At 45.4% G+C, this 19462-nt stretch overlaps 1 protein-coding gene across 3 annotated transcripts in view; it reads left to right on the forward strand.

Annotated features, from left to right (window-relative positions):
• Nucleotides 1-19462, forward strand: part of UGGT1 (UDP-glucose glycoprotein glucosyltransferase 1) — a 2047742-nt gene that overhangs the window by 280395 nt on the left and 1747885 nt on the right. For all 3 annotated transcript variants that reach the window (XM_069617855.1, XM_069617854.1, XM_069617856.1), the window contains exons 7-8: nucleotides 3201-3297; nucleotides 6035-6113. In XM_069617855.1, the coding sequence (XP_069473956.1) occupies nucleotides 3201-3297; nucleotides 6035-6113 (176 nt within the window). The remainder of the gene's footprint in view (nucleotides 1-3200; nucleotides 3298-6034; nucleotides 6114-19462) is intronic.

The following is a 19462-nucleotide window of genomic DNA, read 5'->3' on the forward strand; positions in this document are numbered from 1 at the left end:
TCTCTGGCACACATGGCTTTTATACTTCTCCATAACATAGTACCCTATGGAAGGGGTGTATCAAACCACTTATGATGGACACAGTATTCAATGTGTCTTGGTATCTCAAACCTGTTCTACATGGTTCTCATAACACAGTATACAAACATCAATTACATTCTCACGCCTGCTTGAGGGCATTTTGCAACATGAAGCAGACCTATTCAGACATTTTCTAACAAGTCAATAGATTCTCGTAGAACTACGGTTCTCCTAGGGCTCAGGCAGTGCCTGGAATGCCTAAGGTTGCCAATTCTGCACACTGAAGCGGTCTCACCTGGCAAGGCGTGGTTGTACATCTCGCTTGTCTGAGCCAAAGCAGAAATACGTAAGAAGCAGAGGCTCCTGAAGAAAGAGTAGCACCATAGATAGGTGGGCACACCTCCCTCTGCGTAACTATGTCTGCGAACTGTACAAACTGTTGTATTTTGAGTGTAGTACCCCCACTGCTTAGCTATGTTGTTATAGTCTGTAAACTGCTGTATATTTAATTTGCTTTTGTCACACCTTGTAACCATCCTCTTTAAGTGCCCTTCTACCTTTGGGTTTGGAGCGCTATACAAATAAATAAAACAAACAAACAGACCATCTATAAAGCGAGCTACTTCTTGCCGTGTACCTGTTGTAAATTTGCTTAGGATATGCAAACGATTACATAGTTGGGCTGCTTCGAGACAGTGCATCATAATTCAATATGGCCAAGGCAGGTGGCGCTCTAGCATTGCGGGTAAGGTATGAATAGCAGCAAATGTATATTTGATGCACCCACAACCCTCATAGCTAACTGGGTTATGGATGTACTAGACATTGGTGCCGAAAGAGACCCTTCTTGCTACAGAATTAAAAACTGTGAAGCTAATTAGAGACGTTGATGACCCGTCATTCCTTTTACGGGTGACTCATTTGATGACAAAGATACTATACTGGAAGTGGCCTGGCAGAAGGGAACCGAAGATGAAGGCATGCAGAGTTTGAAGAATCCTGTCTTATCACCTGATATCATTAAAAAGAGTGGTTTGCTTAATGTCATTAGGAAAAAGGGTTTTGGCAAAAGGGTTGAAGGGGGGGGGGGCTTGTTGCAACGGTCTAAACTACATGTGAAATAGTAATAGAAATGGGGAAGCAAAAGCATACATGCATCCTATGGTCTTTTGAGGTTGTGGGTGTTTGAGAGTGTAAATATAGACCAGGCTATCCCACTGCGCTAGTCACGCATAGCCAAGCATGGGAATCAATATGCTTAACTTGATGTTTTCTTGTAGTCCCCCCTCCCCCTATGGTATTTTTGTGAAGTGGACTCTTGGAGGGGCTATATATTGTAAGAGGATCTATTAATGCGAGAGGTTTCTAACTACCGTTTGTTCTTGTCCCTCGTAGCATTGGTTTACCCGGTCATATGCTGCTGTTTTGGTTGTTATATGCAAAATAATGAAATTGCGGACTGTAAAAAACATTAAGGCTGCATATAGTGAAGGGATAATGTGATTGTAGAGAATGTGGAGTGGTGCTGGAAGGGTAAGAGGAGTCCAGTGGTGTAGTAGAGTGTCGGTGTAGGTGTTATGATAGTGTCTCTCATGTGTTCGGGGTATGAATGGGGCTGGGCTTCAGCTAGGCAAGACTTTCCCACGGCATTCCTTGGGTCACCCAGTGGTAGACATGGCTGTGAAGTCAATGGCAACTCTTAAAATAGAATTGTCGAGCTACAATATAACCCATTTATAGCATTTTAAAAGGGAATTTCCACACAAAAAAAGTTATGCAAATACTGTTGTCTCTTATGTGAGGGTAAGTTAATGTTGTGCAGGTTTTAAGTGATTTACTTTAATGTTTTAAGGTTATGAACCTACCGTTAGGGGTCAGGGGATATATCTGAAGTTATGTGGTTACTCTGGATACCATATCTGGTAGTACGCACTGTGACGATTCATCAGGTATCGTCCCTTCTCCCCAAGGGGAGCCCTTTCCCATTAGGCTAGGGAAGTGCGGCTGCTACCCAATAGTCCTCCCAGAGATGGTTTAATGCGGGAGGACTTCATCCGAAGGGACTCAACCTCTGGGGAGGAGGCTGATCACCTAGGGCACAGCCGTTGGCCAACATCACACCCCAACCATCCCACCATCTCAAACCACTTCCTCGAGAGTAAACCCATTGATTTCTTTAGTGTAGGAGAAACAGCCAAAACCTAAAGTACCAGGATGAGGAAGAGCTAGAAGACATGAAGATGACTGACTGTGCTAGTGCTGGTACGAGGTATTTGTATTTGTATTTATTTGTTTATATAGCGCTTTACACCAAAGTGCTACCCAATTGAACAACTTGGTACATAAAACATAAAACAGTATAACGGTAGAAGAAATTACAGTTATGAATCAATCACCAAACCAGTAAGAAGAGCAATTAAACTGAAGGGAATGGGGAGAGTAGAGCAGTGGGAATGTGAGGGAGAAGGAGAGAAGGAGAGGTGGGGAGGAGGAAAAGGTGGAGAGAGGGGAAAGGGTGAGAGTGGGGTGGTTAGGGAGTGGAGGGACAAAATCAAGGGGAGTAGAAAGAAGGGAGGGGGGAGCAAGAAGGGGAGGGAGTTTCAAGGCGGGCGGTGGAGAAGGAGAGATTTAAGGGAGGAGCGAAATGAGGAGCAAGTAGGAATAGAACGGATAGGGAGAGGTAGGGAGTTCCACTCCAGGGGAGCTAGGAACTGGAAGGAGCGGAAACGGGAGAGGGCACAAGGGGACAGAGGTACAGTGAGAAGGAAGTGGTCAGCTGAACGAAGGGATCGGGAGGGAGTGTAGAAAGAGAGGAGGGAGGAGAGGTAGGGGGGACCAAGCCCATGGAGAGATTGGCCCTGAGGATGCATGAAGATCAACCTATCAAGAACAACAAAGGACTTTGACAATCCACCAGGGCGGGACGGACAACAATCTATAAGAAAAGGACTGAAGCTTTGGTCAAGCCCAGCCGGGAGAGTCAGCAGGCCTTGTGGAAAATCTTCCTAATGCCCTTGTTCGACCATTTCTGCTGCCCCAACACCCTTACACACCAAAAGGTGACCAGCAAGTCATGCAAGTGTGATAATGTTATTTAAATATGTAAATTCACTGTAATGTTAAATTGTGCATGCATTAGCCTTTCCGACTCTGCATTCTCTGTTTATCTGTATTTGCAGAATCCCAGTAATGAAAAGGTTTTCCTCTCTGGCTATGGAGTGGAACTGGCCATTAAAAGCACAGAGTATAAGGCAAAGGATGATACCCAAGTAAAAGGTAAGTCACTGTATGGAACATGATGAACCATGAAATTGCATTGTAGCAAGCTCACTTATCCTTTCTGTGGATGTCACCATTGTGAACTTTCTGTTCTGTGTTTTGTATGTTGATGTTTCGGTCTCAATATAACATACATCCATAATGAATTATTGTATTTCCCCTGTATTTATTTCTTTTGTTTTTTTTCTTTTTTCTGTTGTGCATTGTGCCATTTAAGGTGATTTCACCATCTGCCAGAACGGCTGTCACGGAAAAAACGGTAAAAACGGTGCCTCACGTGTGTGGGTGCACCTACCGGGGGCACACAAGGAAAAGGGTAACCCACTGGTAACCCCAAGCCTTTCGGCACAGCCCATTTTGTTCATGTGAGCAACCTACAGATTTGGGCCTAGAGTGTCGAAGCCAGCAAGTACAATGGGGAACCCCATGCATTTCCCAAAAGAGGACACCCATGGGAATCCACAGAGATCTGCCTTGCGCAAATTACCCCAGTTTTTACTAGGCACAATCCCAGACAAAGTGTGAAATATGGTGGGGGATAAAACACAATGTTCAATTTGTCTGGGGTTCTGGGTAATACATTCTGGGCCGCTTCACGCAAGTCAGACCTCTGTGCATTCCCACGGGGTGTCCTCTTTTGGGAAATGCCTGGGGTTCCCTGTTTTCCTTGCTGGCTTCGACACCCTAGGCCCAAATCTGTAGGTTGCCTAGTTGGATGGGGGGGCCACCTCATGTAGTCCTGCATGGGGGCATAAATCTGCCCCCATGAAGGGCTACAAGGGTGCCCCCCCCCTTTCCAGTTGGTGTAGGAGGTGGAGAGCCACCATGCTTTCAGAGGGGCAAAAAAAATAAAAAAATAAAAAATCCCGGGCCCTCACCCCTCACCCCCCACCCCAGCCCCCATCCCCCCATCGATTTTGGTTTATCAGATATGTGCGCCCATGCTTTGGGGGAAGGGGGGGGCGCTTACTCCCCCCATGTCACAAACTTATCCCTGGTGATCCAGTGGGTTGCTGATCACGGATCGAGCGCTCTGCGCCGATCCGTGACCAGCAATGCGTCATATACATGGTATCGTTGGAAAGGGAGACACCACATTTTGCAATATCCCTGGTGGCTAGTGGGCCCCAGGGCCCCAAACCCCCTCCCACCTCCCCGTTCCTTCGAATTTTTTTTTTTCATTTTCACCCCTGGGGGCAGATGATCACTGCCCCAGGGGTCTCCAGCGCTGTGGTGCCATGCTTTGGGGCCTTGGGGGAGAGGGGGCCGCTTACCTAGTAAGCAGCCCCCCTCCCCCTGCTCCCAAAACAGATCCCTGGTGGTCCAGTGGCCATTTCTGGCCATGGATCGAGCTCTGCACCCGATCCGTGACCAGCAATGCTGTCACACAAGGTATCGCTGGAAAGAGAAGAATCTCCCCTTTTCAACGATACCTGCCTCGATCTCCGGCTTGAAATACAGCCAGAGATTGAGGTGGACAAAGAAGGGCTCTTACCTTCTATGGTACCTTCTTCTTACCTTTACCACCACCGTTCTTTCCGGACCGGCAGGGTCGTAATGAGGCCCAATAAGTTCACACTAGCTCCTTCTGGAAAGACTAGCAATAGTATCTACAAAGAATTGGTTTACTTCATTAAATAAACTTCAAACTAGGACTGAAGTAGGAATTAACGTGCCAGCCACGGGTACACCTGCTAGTTCTTTAACAGATCTTTGAAATCGTCCTCCAAGAGTCTGAGTCGACGTTCTGACCTGCCACAGAACATTACCAGCAGGTAATGACGCCGGGCCGTTGTTGAGGCCCTCACTTGGCTCCAGTCTCTAACTTGGGCCTGGGGACATTATTTATCAGTAATGCCCCCTACCTTTGGTGCTACTGCTTATTTCATTAGATGTTCGTGAAGCCCTTGCTCTTCATGTGAGTCTCCATGTTTGACATTTCAAGTGATCCTTCTGCAACCTGCCACCTTATAAAACATTAAGTTATATGAAACCTTATAAAATATATCTTAAATACCAACATTTTGTCAAGGAAGGCATAGATGGATTCGAGAATGTATAATGTGCATAACAAATTTTACCAAGCAGAATGAACTGCATCTAGGTACAGATGACAAATCAAAGGATTGCGAAGCAACAATCCACAGGGTAGCAGAAAAATAGGTTTTCTGACCATTAAAAACAAAAAATGAAGAGAGATTTGGCTCTGAAGTTCAGAGCTGAAGATTCCAGAATTGTGGTCCTAACATTGAACCTTCTTTCCCCTCTGGCCTTATATACGATTCAGGGCACAAATGGCAGCCTCTGAAACGTATCAGCCAACTAGGGCACAGTGATCACAGAACCAATCGTATCTATACATTTCTGTGCCTCTATGCACTTGAAGACAAAACATAAAATCTTGAAATGTATTATTTGGCACACAGGCAGCCAATGCAGGTAATGCCTAGAAATAAATGCTGGCGTAGATTTAAATAGTCTGAAAATCAACCGAATGCCAGCATTTTGTACCACCCACAGACAGCCCAGGAGATATTCAGGAATCCAAGCATACAATGCATTGTCGTAATGGAGTCGCAAATTGACCAAAACCCCAGCCTCCGTTTCATGGTTTTCTTTGGATAGGTAGGGAAGAAAACGTTGGAGTAGTCGTAGTGTGATTGTTCACATTGTGTGTTCAATACCTCTGGTAGAGCACCACATTCAACCACTCTGCATTTCTTGTGTTTCTCAGGGACTGAAGTAAATACCACAGTGATTGATGAAAATGACCCCGTTGATGAGGTGCAAGGATTCCTCTTTGGAAAACTGAGGTATGACTATAATCGTGACTGTCATTTGTGTTTCAAGGGGGTAACAATAGTCTGTGATGTTACAGGGACAGTTAGAACATGTGCCTTTACAACATAAGAAAGGCCCAAGAGTAGACAGTCCTCTTAGAAAATACATTCCATCATTCGTCAAACTCCAAACTTGGCACTTTTATGGTCCACACCGATTTAAGTAGTTCATTTAGTTTTTGGTGAATGTTTGTATTACTTTTCCTATTGGTTATGTTCCCTGTCTCTTGCCTTTTTTATTTTATCTGTACGTGTCTGTTTTATACCATGTTTCTGCTACATTGCTTTCTTTGTGCTCTGACATTTGATCTCCTTTCTTGAGCTGATATCTATGATGACATGCTTGTAATTTTTGTGGAAATCTATTTTCTTTATGCTCTTGACCATTTGAAATTTCTGAAGATATTTAATAAAATAACATAATGGGTGTATTTGTAGGGTGCACGTTCACCCCCACAAGAGCATCTTTGTGCTATTTGCAGATAACATGTTTGTTACCCAACTTGATGGTACTCATTTTATCGACCTCAGAAGAGTGAAGATCTGAGTGGACCTGCTGAGATTCTAACCAGTGACCGCAAGGTCAAACACAGGCCCCTGCAGTGCATGCATTAATCCACTGAGCCGCATAACCGGTTTCATAGTCTGAGACTGAAAGTTCCATTCTGGCCTTCTTTTTTTCCTCTGTCTGGTCTGGCTGATTTTCCCTGACAAGTCATCATCTGAGGCATCATCAGAGATATGGATACTGATTTACATACATCCCAAGCATGACCCAGAGTCTCACATTAATTCTTGCCCCCTTTTTCCCCCCACCCCTCGTCCCACCTGTTATTTCTGGTGCCTTGATCTGTTTTGGTGGCCAGAGGGATTTCTCCTGAAGTCCCCCTGCCATTATGTACCTTTTTTACCTTGGGTCGCTCCTGGTCTAGTCCCAGACTTGCCTCTCAACCTCCCCACTTGTGTTCCAAGGTGATTTTATTACCCTAGAATTTTATTACCCAGTGAAATGCATTCTTGATTTGAAATACATTTATTTTTTTCCATTTCTTATGTGAAATCCTGGACAAGGATCAGTAAACTAACCAACAAGCAATTTTCAGACTCTTTTTAATAAACATCTGGTATGTTAAATGTTATGTTACATGTAGTGAAAACCTGCTCTCTTCATATTATATTCAAATGTTCTTGTTTTCATAAATCCATACTTTTCATAAAACAATATTTCTTTTATTCATGCGACCAAATCTTCTCCAGTAATTGCATGTACATATTTTGGTCCTATTGGGCCATCCTCATATGGCTACAAAATAACATATCAATAATTGTAGATCAGTCATTCTTGAAAACACAGAATATATAATCTCATACTAATGGACCGGCATATGAATGATGCTATATATTTACAAACTACCTGTTGTAGATATATTTGTCTTACCCCAAGTCCCATTAAATGGGCCTAATTCTGTCAAATTGCCACAGTGACACCACCATGTAACCTTAAAGAAACTTCAGTATTAAATGGAGTTGCTCTTACTCATGTGCATTACAAAGCATCTTAATTCTGCATGCAGCAGGCTGTTTATTTTCAGGATTTAATCAAAAGCATGCGCAGTAATTTTCTTTTTGCACTACTTCCTGAAACCAACATCAACAAAGGATCTCATGTTTGCCAGAATGTTTTGAGTGCCATTTTTAAACATTTACAATGTTTACCCAAAGGTATATTCTGATTCCATATACTATGCATTCTTTCAACATTACTTCACTAAACAGACATCAACAAAGGACGTAATGCTTATTTTAATGAGCACCATCTTTGAACATATCCATTGATAATCCTGCAGACTGTATTTCCTTGAAATGTTTTATGTGAACACGTTCTTTCTATTACGAACATAGACAACTGACTTGTTAACAATGACACCTTAAAATGTACTTCGAGCATATATGTTATGTACTTGGATACAAACTTAGCCTTTGGATAACCAAATAACACCCTTAAAAAATATCAAATCATTGACATGTGCAGATAATTAACATAAAACTGCTAGATAATGTTCTACTTCAGGTATATCTTTTGAGGAAAATGTACCTTCTATGATATCACACCCCAATAACTGTAACGCTCACCTGATTCCCACGGAGGCGGCAGGTCTGGCTTCGAGTGCTGATGCTTCTTCAATGGTGAAGCGCAGGACTCTGAAGATGGACAGGAAGGGCCCTCTACTCTGGCTTCTCCGGCTCGCAGGAACATTCCCCTGTGGTGAAAAGGGAGTATTACCTACTGACTGAGTTATGCTCAAGCCTCCCACTCTCTTCCAACCCTCCACGATACCCTTCCACGATTCCCCGTGAAGTCTCACCTTAGGGTCAGGAAGGATGAGCTCTCCATCCTGCTTCTGATGCAGGGGCGCGTTGAAACCCAGTTACTTCACTGGATTGAGGATTGATGGGAGTTCAGGTAAGCTTGACTATTCAGGTAAGGCTCTGTAAAAGTTCTGTTGCAAGTTCAAAAGTCCAAGCTTAATAATAATGTTCATTGTCTTTTTACAGCAAGCGCTAATGCTTATGTCTTTTTTCCCCTTAGGGGCCGGGGTTCGGAATGCCGGAGATATGGCGCTGACCCGAAGTGAAACGTGCAGTTCCAGTTCCAGTAAATGGCAGGTTAGTTCTGGATGAGCGCTCGGGAACTGTCTTTGCATACACTCATTCAATGTCTTTGTCTTTTTTCCCCATATGGGCCGGGGTCCGGAAAATGCCTGGAAGCGGCAAGACCCGAAATGAAATGGGAATGACCCAACAGGTAAGTCTTATTCCCTTCCTTCTCTCACCTCTTATTCTTGTCTTTTTCTCTAGGCTCTGGGAAGTGGCTGTGTATCCGGATGATCGCTGCTGAAGATGGAGGCACCCAGGAAAGGTGAGTGAAATGCAGCGCTGCAGCGATCGTAACGAAATGCTTTTAAAAATGATGTCTTCCTTTTCAGGATCGTCGGTGTGATGTCTCCGTGGTGCAGATTTAGCTGGTAAGGTCTCTTGTCTCCCTTTGCAGGTGACCCAGGATGCTGACAGGCGTGGCTGAAGTCCAGATGCAGGAGCTGACACGGTGAGCGTCCAGCTGCGAGGAGCAGAACAACGCGAAGCGTGAGTTGCTGATCGGGTGTGGTTTAAATAGCTTTGGAAGAAGTTCCAAGTGTGTATCCTTCCTCCGATCAGGTATGTATCCTTCCCCGACCACACCCGGGTGGAAAGTAGTCCCACAGGTAAAGTAGTTCCATTCAGGCCTCAAGAGGGCCTGGATGTGGCAGCATGGTCTGCATCAGGTAAGTGCACATTAAAACACTTGAACACATGTCTGGCTTTATGAGCCTGGCGCCTAAGGCGCCAGGACAGAGGTCCAACATGAGCCTGGCGCCTAAGGCGCCAGGACTGCGTCCAAAGGGCCCCAGCTTGGGCCCGCTGGCACTCCCCTGGGGGAAATGATGCCTGCCTCTAGGGTTGCTGGGTCGGACCTGGCTCCTTGGAGGTAGGCATCATGACAATAACCACCTTTTCAATATTTGCAAAATTGTAGATGTACTGAAACAATTTTAAAACAACTATTTTCAGCAAGACATTTTTTGAAAAGGTTTTCCCAAATGAACCTAATTACTCAACCACACACGTGTTTTGTTGTATTCTAAGACTAGTGTTCATAATAAGCAGCACAAACATTAGCCTTCATTCATGCCTTTTGGAAACATGCTTTGTAGTTTATGGATCCAAAATGCTTCTCTCTACAGCAGTCTTTTCTTGGTCAACCCTCCCCACCCTTTGAGGGTGTGTACACTTTCAATGATTACCAAAGTTGAATTTTGATTCTATAATGCCCAAACTTAAATCGGACATGGACAGATGGGCACTCCTGAAGCTATCGCTGTGGGGCAAGATTAACTGCATTAAAATGAACATAGCGCCAAGAATACATTATATTCTCTCAATGCCCCCTATTATGACGCCCAAACACTTTTTCAAGGAGTTGGACAGTACTATACAAAAATGTGTATGGGATACCAAACTGCTGAGGTTGGTTTTATAGAAAATGCAGCTGCCATTGGGACAAGGCTGTATGAATATGCCAAACTTATTCGGTTATCATCTTGCTTTCTCCATCTGATAGCTGTCGTACTGTAGGTTCTGAAAAAAATGTACCAGATGAGATTGTTGCTGAGTGCGGTAGTCTCTCGCACTTGACGCCTAATGCCTTGCTGACAACTGTGACTAGACCTTCCCGACTTAAGAACCCGCTGGCTGCCTTCCTGCGTGAGAGCTGGCACCACATATCACACAGGGTTGGAAGTGACCTGTATCTGTTCCTGGACGTATCGATCTGGCTTAATCCAGATTTGACCTCTTATGGGAAAGTACTCTTCTGGCCATCCTGGTTCCTGGCAGGAGTTAAATATATTATAAATAAAGGGGTGTACCTGCAATCAAATTCCTGGTCCTTCAGGTAAGATGCATAATATTAAAATGAGAAGTGGACCAGTGGATCAGGATTACACAAGTTATTCAATAATTATACATTTTAATCAATAATCACATAAACGTATAACTGTATGTATTCCTTAAAACAATTAACTCAGTCCATCACCATATCTTTCATATTTCAGGCATCAATTCTCAATCCCTCACTTTCTTATTCACACATTCCTACATAAAACCAATTTGGCATATTATACATTGTGTATTCATGTTTGAGTACTATACAAAGGTTTCCATAAGTTGTTACAAATGTTTATGACCCATGTTGATGGTGATGGATTGAGTTAATTGTTTTAAGGAATACATACAGTTATGTTTATGTGATTATTGATTAAAATTTGTAATTATTGAATAACTTGTCATCCTGATCCACTGGTCCACTTCTCGCTTTAATAAGGAGTTAAATATATCAAGGATTTGATCGTGGAAGGAAGTTGGGTCCCATTGGCTCGTTTGCACCATGATTTTGACTTGAGTGATTGCACTTAAGAAGAGTACAGACAATTTAGGAGAATCATTGCTGCCAAAATAGCCCCCACGCAACTGATGACTCTAAATACAGCATGGACGGAGATGGAGCTCTGCAAACATGCTCTACATTTTGCTGCCACAATGTATGGCATACTATTATCCAGTCGCAGAGGAGTCCCCAAGTTGGCTAATATCTGGGCTAACGAGCTAGGTGAAAGAATAGATCAGGACTGCTGTCAGAGATGCTGCAATAATGTCCGTCTGGTCAGCGTGGATTGGGGCCTGAGAGCATCCCAGACTAAGCGTCTCTTCAGAACCTATTGGACTCCGGAACGTATGTTTAAGAGACACCTTATTGATGGTGACCAATGTTGGAAATGCAAACTAGCGAAGGGCTCCCTGAGTCATTTACTCTGCACTTGCCCGAAAACCAGGGACGTTTGGAAAGGCATTGCTGAAAGGCTGAGCCTGGTTTTAAACAGCTCTATTACAATGTGTGCTTCTTTTATGATTCTTGGAGATGTATCTCCATTAGAAGACATGCCATTCTGCAAAAAAGTGTGGCTTCTGAGATTTTATGGTGGCAAAAAAGAGGGCTTGGAAGTCAGCAACCTCATTTTGTATTGATGACTGTGTGGATGAACTGTTAACCATATCCATATTGGAGAAGGCCATTTATAAGCAGTCTGGCAAGACTGATAAGTTTAGGGACATTTGGGGATCATTTCTTGAGACATATGGTTAATGTGTCCACTATGTACCATTATTGTTATTAGTGCTCTTTTTTCCTCTCCTCTTTCCCTCGTCTTGCTTCTTTTTTCTTTTTCCTTTGATTTATTTTTAATGTCTTTCTAGTGAGTTCTTATTTGACTATAAATTTTGATTGTTCATCTGTGATTCTGCATTGATCGAATTTAATGTCATGTACCTTCTGTTTATGCTGCATAAAATAAAAAGCTTTATTTACTCAAATTTTAGTTGTATTTAATGGTTGCATTCTAAAAAGTGTCTTGCCACTGACTGCTTTGTGTTTCGATTCCTTATTTGTTTTTTAATTTAATTTAACATTTTCATAGCAGGCCAAACCCGAGGCATAAGGGTGCTGGTTACATGCGACAGATACACGGAGGTGCAGGTATAGAACAGTGCTGCAGTTGTAGAGATATATGCATGTTAGATACAGCTGCGACAGTATGAGGATGGTAGTATTGCAGTCGGTGGGGTAGAGAGGATCGTGGGGCAAGGGCCGATGTCTGTGTGGGGTTAAGGTTGTCCTAAAAGGTGTGCTGGGAGAACAGGAAGGTTTTGAGTTGCTTGCTGAAGACCCCATGTGAGGTTTCTGTTTTCAGTTTGTGTGGGAGATTGTCCAGTGTTCGGTAGCAATGGTGGGGAAGCTGGCGCTCCCAGCTTCTTTCAGTCTGTAGGGTGGGATGGTTAGATGGTTGGAGTGGAGCAAGTGGATGGGTCTAGAAGATTGTGTTTTTAGTCTTTTTTGCAAAAGGTATTTTGGTGCAGTGTTGGCTATGCATTTGTGTGATTGCAAGTGTTTTGAAAAGGACGCACTGCCTAATGTGTAGCCAGTGGGCTTTTTTTCTGGCCGCTGAGATGTGGTAATCTTTTTGAATACTCAATGTGGCTCTTAGTGCGTTGTTTTGAATTACCTGGAGTTTACGATTTCGTGCTGAGGTTCCTGGAAATAGGGCGTTACAGTAGTCCAACCTACACCCTATGAGAGCTCTTGCAATCGTGAGGCAGCTGTCTTGGGATAGGAATGGTCTGCAGGCGTGGATGAGTTTGGTCGTATACAAAAAAAGTAGGTCGTATAGGCCGCTGAGGAGCTGATGGCACTGACCTGTCTGTTTAGGGACAGGGTAGCGTCTAGGTATACTCCCAGGGTTTTCACAACGTTGGAGACTGATATGGAGATGCCGTAGATGGAAAAGGCTTAACAGTTGGGGTCAAGTTTGTTGAGGGTTGACTGCAATCCTGTAAGGAGGATCTTGTTTTTGTCATCATTTAGGCATAGCATGTTGGTCGCTATCCAACCTCGGATTGTGTGATATATGGCGTTGAGGGCAGTGGAGTTGGTAACATAGTTGCCAGGGATGGGTATGAGAATGTGTGTCGTGCGCGTAGTTTGTGTACAAGATTCCCAGACTGTCTAGCATGTCAAAAAGTGGTTTTGTAAATATGTTGTACAGCGTTGGGGAGATGCAGGAGCCTTGGGGTTCTCCGCAGGCGATTGGGGTGTCCTGTTAATGTATTCCTATTCTATCCTTAATTGATATATTTGTTTCTCCCACATACACATTACCACAAGGACATTTGAGACAATACACTGGATTTCATGATGCATGTTACACAATACTTAAGATAGATTTCTTTCCCATCTGACAGGATTTTGTAATACGCTTCTAGAGATCAGCTTATTACAGTGTATGCAATTTTTAAACCTGGGTATTTACCAATTTTCAATGATTTTTGTATCACCCTACACAGGTTTTAGGGAGTAGGTTGGTGGCAGTTACACTTCATTTTTTAGGCTTGGCTTCACCAAGGGTGCAAGCCATTTTACTGCATTGGTAGGCCAATGTTTCTTTTTGATGGCCATTGGGGTACTATTCTTTTATTTTTTAAATCTAAATCCTGCTTTCAGACGTTTTGTGTTTCACGGCTTCCCTTTGTCCAAGTAATCACAATGTAGACTAAAATGGCAGTTCTCTGGCCATGTGGGCTCTATGAGCCCATCAAAGCAGCCTCCATATTGGTCCTCACTCGTTTTGGACCGTATAGATCCCTGGACTATCCCTCTCACTTCCTGCCGGGGTGGCTAAGGCTAAGTGGCAGTCATCTCACCTCAGCCCATTTGAGTGATTGGCTGTCTGGCTTTTTGCCAGCCCCTTTGTGCAAGGGTTTTTAGGCTTTATCGTGCCCCTTTTACACTATCTTGCTTTCTTGTACCTTCAACATGGAGGTGGCAACTCTGCTGACCTGCTCAAGGAGATTTCCTGCTGATTTCCGCTTTTTTGCCATTTCTTTTAAAGCCCTTACTTGCCAATACTTGCAAAGTGCAGTGGCTTGGGTACACGCCCGTTTGGGTTTTTGCCATTAGTGGTCCAGTCTGGGCTTCTTGACTACCTACATCTGCTGGGTTGAGCTCTCCATGCTGGAGCAATTGTCTGTGCTGTCTACTGCCACCACCTGCTGTTTACTGCCAGAATCATCTGATTAGCTGTGGTTCACTGTCCATAAGGTGGTTGGTGCCTCAAATGCCCATCATGATATTCAGCTTAGGACACTTGAAGGTGCCATCAGCCATTGTCTCCTTCCTCTGAGTGCTTGCTGCTATGCTGCTGTTGTCTTTTTGTCAGTCGAGCTGCTGGGAACTGTATTCATGGGTTCTGGAGTCTTTATGGGGTGCTCGTTGACAAAATCCTTGTTGCAGGCTTGAGGGTCTAGGTCCTAGGAAAGCCTTTTTTCCTTTTCTGGGTCACTAGGATCATTGTTGGCCCAGTGTTCAGGCTTTACTTCCCTTCAAAAAGTGAAGACAGGATCAAAAACAAAGCAAAAAGAATGGTGTTTCATGGTAAACTATGCATGGAAATGTGCAAAAAGAAAATCTTTCCTAACACCTATGAAAGGGGAATTGTGGAGGTGATCTACTGCCCCTTCACTCTACCAAGAACTGTTCTGATGGTAAGCTTTGCTAGTTATCTGGGAACAATGGCCATTTGCCTTATAATAACCAAGGATACAGCAGGGATCGTAATTAAGATTGAAAAATCGGCTTGTGGGTATCCAGCATTAATGAGTGAGCAGGACGTACCACTGGGGAACAAGGAGCTCATACATAGCATTAAGCAAATCTAACTTCCACATCAGATGCAAACGGTCCATTTTGACATTAATTATGACTCCTTATGCTTTAAATGTTGTATAGATGTTCCCGTGGTTCATTTAGAGATTGCCCCAAACGCACAGTTACATTCACATTGGGGTGTTTGGTCTGCATCAATTGGCCTGGGGTGCCAAAACGAACTCCTGATAGCTGATGGTGTCAAGCTACCTGGGCTCATCTAGGGTACATGCAGGAGCTAAATCGCTCCCAGCTACCCACAATGTTGAACCCTGCCAGGTACCTGACTATTCTTTCCTGGAACTGGTTGTCACAACCATGTCATAGGCTCTCAGGCAGATGCTTATTGGAAGTCCTGCCCCTCTTGTCACTTGTAAGGCAAGACCTGTGTTACTTTCAAATGGCTCCTAGTTACAGTTCCAGGGGTACACTTTGAAATGGTCTAGATTGACATTGTTGGTCCCTTGGACCAGCCAACATAGCCTGGAGCCTGGTTAATCTTTGGAAGTTATGTAAAACGTCTTAAGCTGTAGCTCTGGTGTGAGTACACTAATCATTCTGCTTGTCATGAACAGGTTCACCAACAATTTTCCCTATTGAGATCTCGTTAGGGATGCAATTTGTTCTTGCCTCAACCCTGCCCGCCAATGTCTTTCGTGGTTGAGTGATCAAACCGTACCATGTGTTTTCCTAGGCAATTAACTTTAACATTGTTTTGGAAACTGAAAGATTTTCACAGCCAAACCAGACTATATGGATGTGTCAATGTATGGTCTTGACTACTCTGTTCCCAGGTGACCTGGCAAAAGTAGCAGCCATGACCATATATGGTGTGTTTGTAAATTGATTTCTGATGTTTGTTAATCTGCTTAGAATCACATGCTGTGCATAGGTCCGACATCCAGTGGTCACTGCGGAGTATTGCATTTTGTTTTTCGTAGTCGAAAAGGGGACGTCGACAAGGCGTGTCTGAAACACTATCCCTATAGTGACGTGCGTTGTACCCACAATCCCTCACGCGTCGAGGTCCCTCAGATTGTTTTTTTCCGCCCAGCTTCTGGTCGCCTTCACGCGGAGCTCCTCGAGAGACATTGCAACTCCTCGACCTTTGGTCGTTTTTTCTCTAATATTAATAATCCCTCCCTCGACGCAGTTGTAAGCTGTTCTCCGCCGAAAAGAATCTTCGACGGAGGGTCGAGCGGAAGAAATCCTTTGGGGCTGCCGAACACGTGGCCTGGCCTCGCAGGCCATATACAGTAGGGAGAGTGGGGTCGTGGGACATCTCTGGGTCTTTTCTGAGAATGCCTTTCCCTTTCCCCTTCCTTTCCCTTGGGGTGTTTATCGCGATTTATTGCCTCGGCTATGGAGAGGACACCGTTTAGGTTTTGCCCACTTTGTAAAGGCAAATTCACTTGGAAGGACAAGCACTCACGGTGTAACCGCTGCTTGCCCCTCGATCACAAGGAGGAAAGGTGCGCGGCTTGTCGGCTTCTTAAGCCTAAAACTCTAAAAGACCGAAGGGTTAAAAGGTGGGCGGCCTACGCGATGTCGAAGGCCGAAGGTTCACCCGCCGCTGCTACCACCGACAGTGACGAGGAACGCGATAACACGACCTCCGCTACGGAAGTCGAAACCCCCTCTAAGGAGCGCTTACGCGCTTCGTCGTCTGTCCCCGGCCCCGACGGGCTCGGCTCACGCCCTGCTTATGGGGATGAACACCCCGGCGACACAGACGCACACAAAGATCCACATAAACACACAACCCACGGCTCTTCTTCGACGAAGTCGAAAAGACCTTCGGCGCCCAAGGAGACGCAGGTTCCACCGGCGGCCTCCTCGGACCGTTCGGGTTCGAAGCCCCTCTCGCAACCGCAGCCGCGACCTGCGACTGGGCTTTCGGCAAACAAGGGCGCTGCCACCAAACCATCGGCCGGGGCGCATCAACTGAAAGCGCAGACTGCCGTAGAGCGTTCGATACCCATAGCGTCGAAAACTCAAGCTTCCGCCGACAAACGAGTCGCCGACAAGCGAGTCGCCGATAGCTTAGCAAGGATCGCTGTAGCCGACGCCCAAAAGCGTACGCCGAAGATTACGTCGAGCGTTACGCATAAGTTAAAGGATACGCCGAAAAAGCCCGAAGGGAAGCAGGGACTACCCCCTTCAGTCAGGGAGTCTCCCGACACACCTGAAGGTTTTTCGGAGGGCGACGGGACACTTTCCTCGACGCTTTGGGAGAGGTCGAGCCATTTCGAGTTAGATAACCCTATGTTTCCCCCGCCAGACCGCTCTGGGGTACCCCATGAAACAATGGAAAGACTCCACCTCTGTATGGAGAGGATGGAAAGGTTCATGAGCACCCAGGCCTCTCAAACTCACAAGAGGACCAGAGAAGGGCCTCAGGAGGACCCCAGGGCCAAAAATCCGAGGCTAGTCGATCCCCAGCTGGACACAGCCTCAGACTTCCAAGATGTATATGACCTCACTGGGGAGGAACAAGACTTCGAGGAAGAAGATGATTTCATGGACAATGAAGAACAGAACCAGGAGGAATGTCTGGAAGACAGAACAGACATTATAGAAGAAGGCTTTGGGGTTAACCCAGAAGAGGGACCTTCACACCCCTGGCAATCACCATCAGTGTATTCCGACACTGATGTCCTAAACCTAACTCCTCCGGACAATTCTCCAGTTAGGAACACGTCTCCAATTGACGATCAGCCCACGTTCAATGCACTGTTGCGCAAAGCAGCAGCGCATTTCGAACTCGACACCGGGGAACTCTCTCCAGAATTGGACTTTGTAGAAAGAGTGATTAAAGAAAAACCCCCGGTCAGCCAGACCATTCCACTCCTCGCTTCAGTGAAGAGAAGGATCATACCTTCGCTGTCCACTCCCGCAATGATCAGAGGGGTCAATCCACGGATTGAAAAACTTTTCACTCCTTCACCCTCAGACCCCCTCTACATTAGGGGACATTCCATTCCGGATTCCCTAGTGGTATCTAATACTAGAAAGAGGGCAGGGGTACCACTTTCCACCAGTGAGGCACCCCCTGACAAGGAGGGCAAGAGGCTATATGCCCTTGCAAAAAGAGTTACTTCCTCGGCTGCCTTCTCAGCAAGAATTGCCAACAACAATTCCTTGCTTGCAAGCTACGCAGACGCGCAGTGGGCCAAACTGCGAAAAGACGCCGAGGAAGCACCGGAGCCTTTACGTACGCGCCTACTGTCAACTATTGGCGAAGGAACCCAAGTGAACCAGAGCATTGTTAAAAACTCTCTGGACGCGGCAGAAACAGCAGGACGTTCCTTGGTACAAGGAATACTCCTAAAGCGCCATGTATGGCTGCGCAACTCAGGCTTTAAACCAGAGACACAGGCGTCTTTGATAAATAAACCTGTCGAGGACGCTAACCTCTTCGGAAAAGCGGTAGATGAAGCCCTAGAGATGGCTAAAAAAGAGTTCGACACTATCAAGACTCTTGACCAAATCTCTAAGCCCACTACCAGGCGCGGCTATGGCAACAAACGCTTTTTTCGTGGCCAACGCCAACAACAACAACAAAATCAACATCAGCAATACCCTGCCACCAATTACCAAACCAATAGTGGGCAGTACAGCCAAAGAGGCCAACGCCGGGGCAAAGGGAGGGGTCGGGGATCCACCCCCAGAGGCTCCCAAGCCCCCAACAACTCCAAGTGACGCGAAGATTCGCGTCCCCTCCCATGCAACACCGGTCGGGGGCCGGATAACATCCTTTCTTCCTGCATGGGAGGAGATAACGTCAGACCGTTGGGTACTGTCCACCGTAGCCCACGGATACTGTATCGAATTCAACAGTTCCCCATCCTACAGACCCCCGAGGGGACGTCGCATGACACCGGAACATCTTGCCATCCTTCTCCAAGAAGTACAACAACTGCTGGAAAAAGGAGCCATAGAGGTCGTGCCTCTATCTCAGGTAACGGAAGGTATTTATTCAGTGTACTTCCTTGTACCCAAAAAGGATCTAACCATGCGCCCTGTATTAGATCTGCGCCCAGCGAACAAGTTTATCAAACCCCAAAAGTTTCGTATGGTAACCTTACAGGAAGTAATCCCACTGCTTTCTCAGGGAGATTACATGACAACATTGGACATGAAAGATGCATACTTTCATATTTTAATGTTGCCAGCGCACAGAAAATACCTCAGGTTCATGATAGAGGGCAAACACTACCAGTTCAAAGTGCTACCCTTCGGCATAGCATCAGCACCAAGGGTATTCACGAAGGTGCTGGCAGTGGCAGCGGCCCACCTGCGCAGGTTGTCCATCCCAGTTTACCCTTACCTCGACGACTGGCTCATAACAGGGGATTCTTACGAAACATGCTTCTCCAATACCCAAAAGACAGTAGACCTTTTGTTCCAGTTGGGCTTCTCCATCAACGAAAAGAAGTCCAGTTTAGACCCCAGTCAAATCAAGCAATTC

The sequence above is a fragment of the Ambystoma mexicanum genome, chromosome 10 (genome assembly GCF_040938575.1).
Source record: "Ambystoma mexicanum isolate Mex_15411 chromosome 10, UKY_AmexF1_1, whole genome shotgun sequence".
NCBI classification, from domain to species: Eukaryota; Metazoa; Chordata; class Amphibia; order Caudata; family Ambystomatidae; genus Ambystoma; species Ambystoma mexicanum.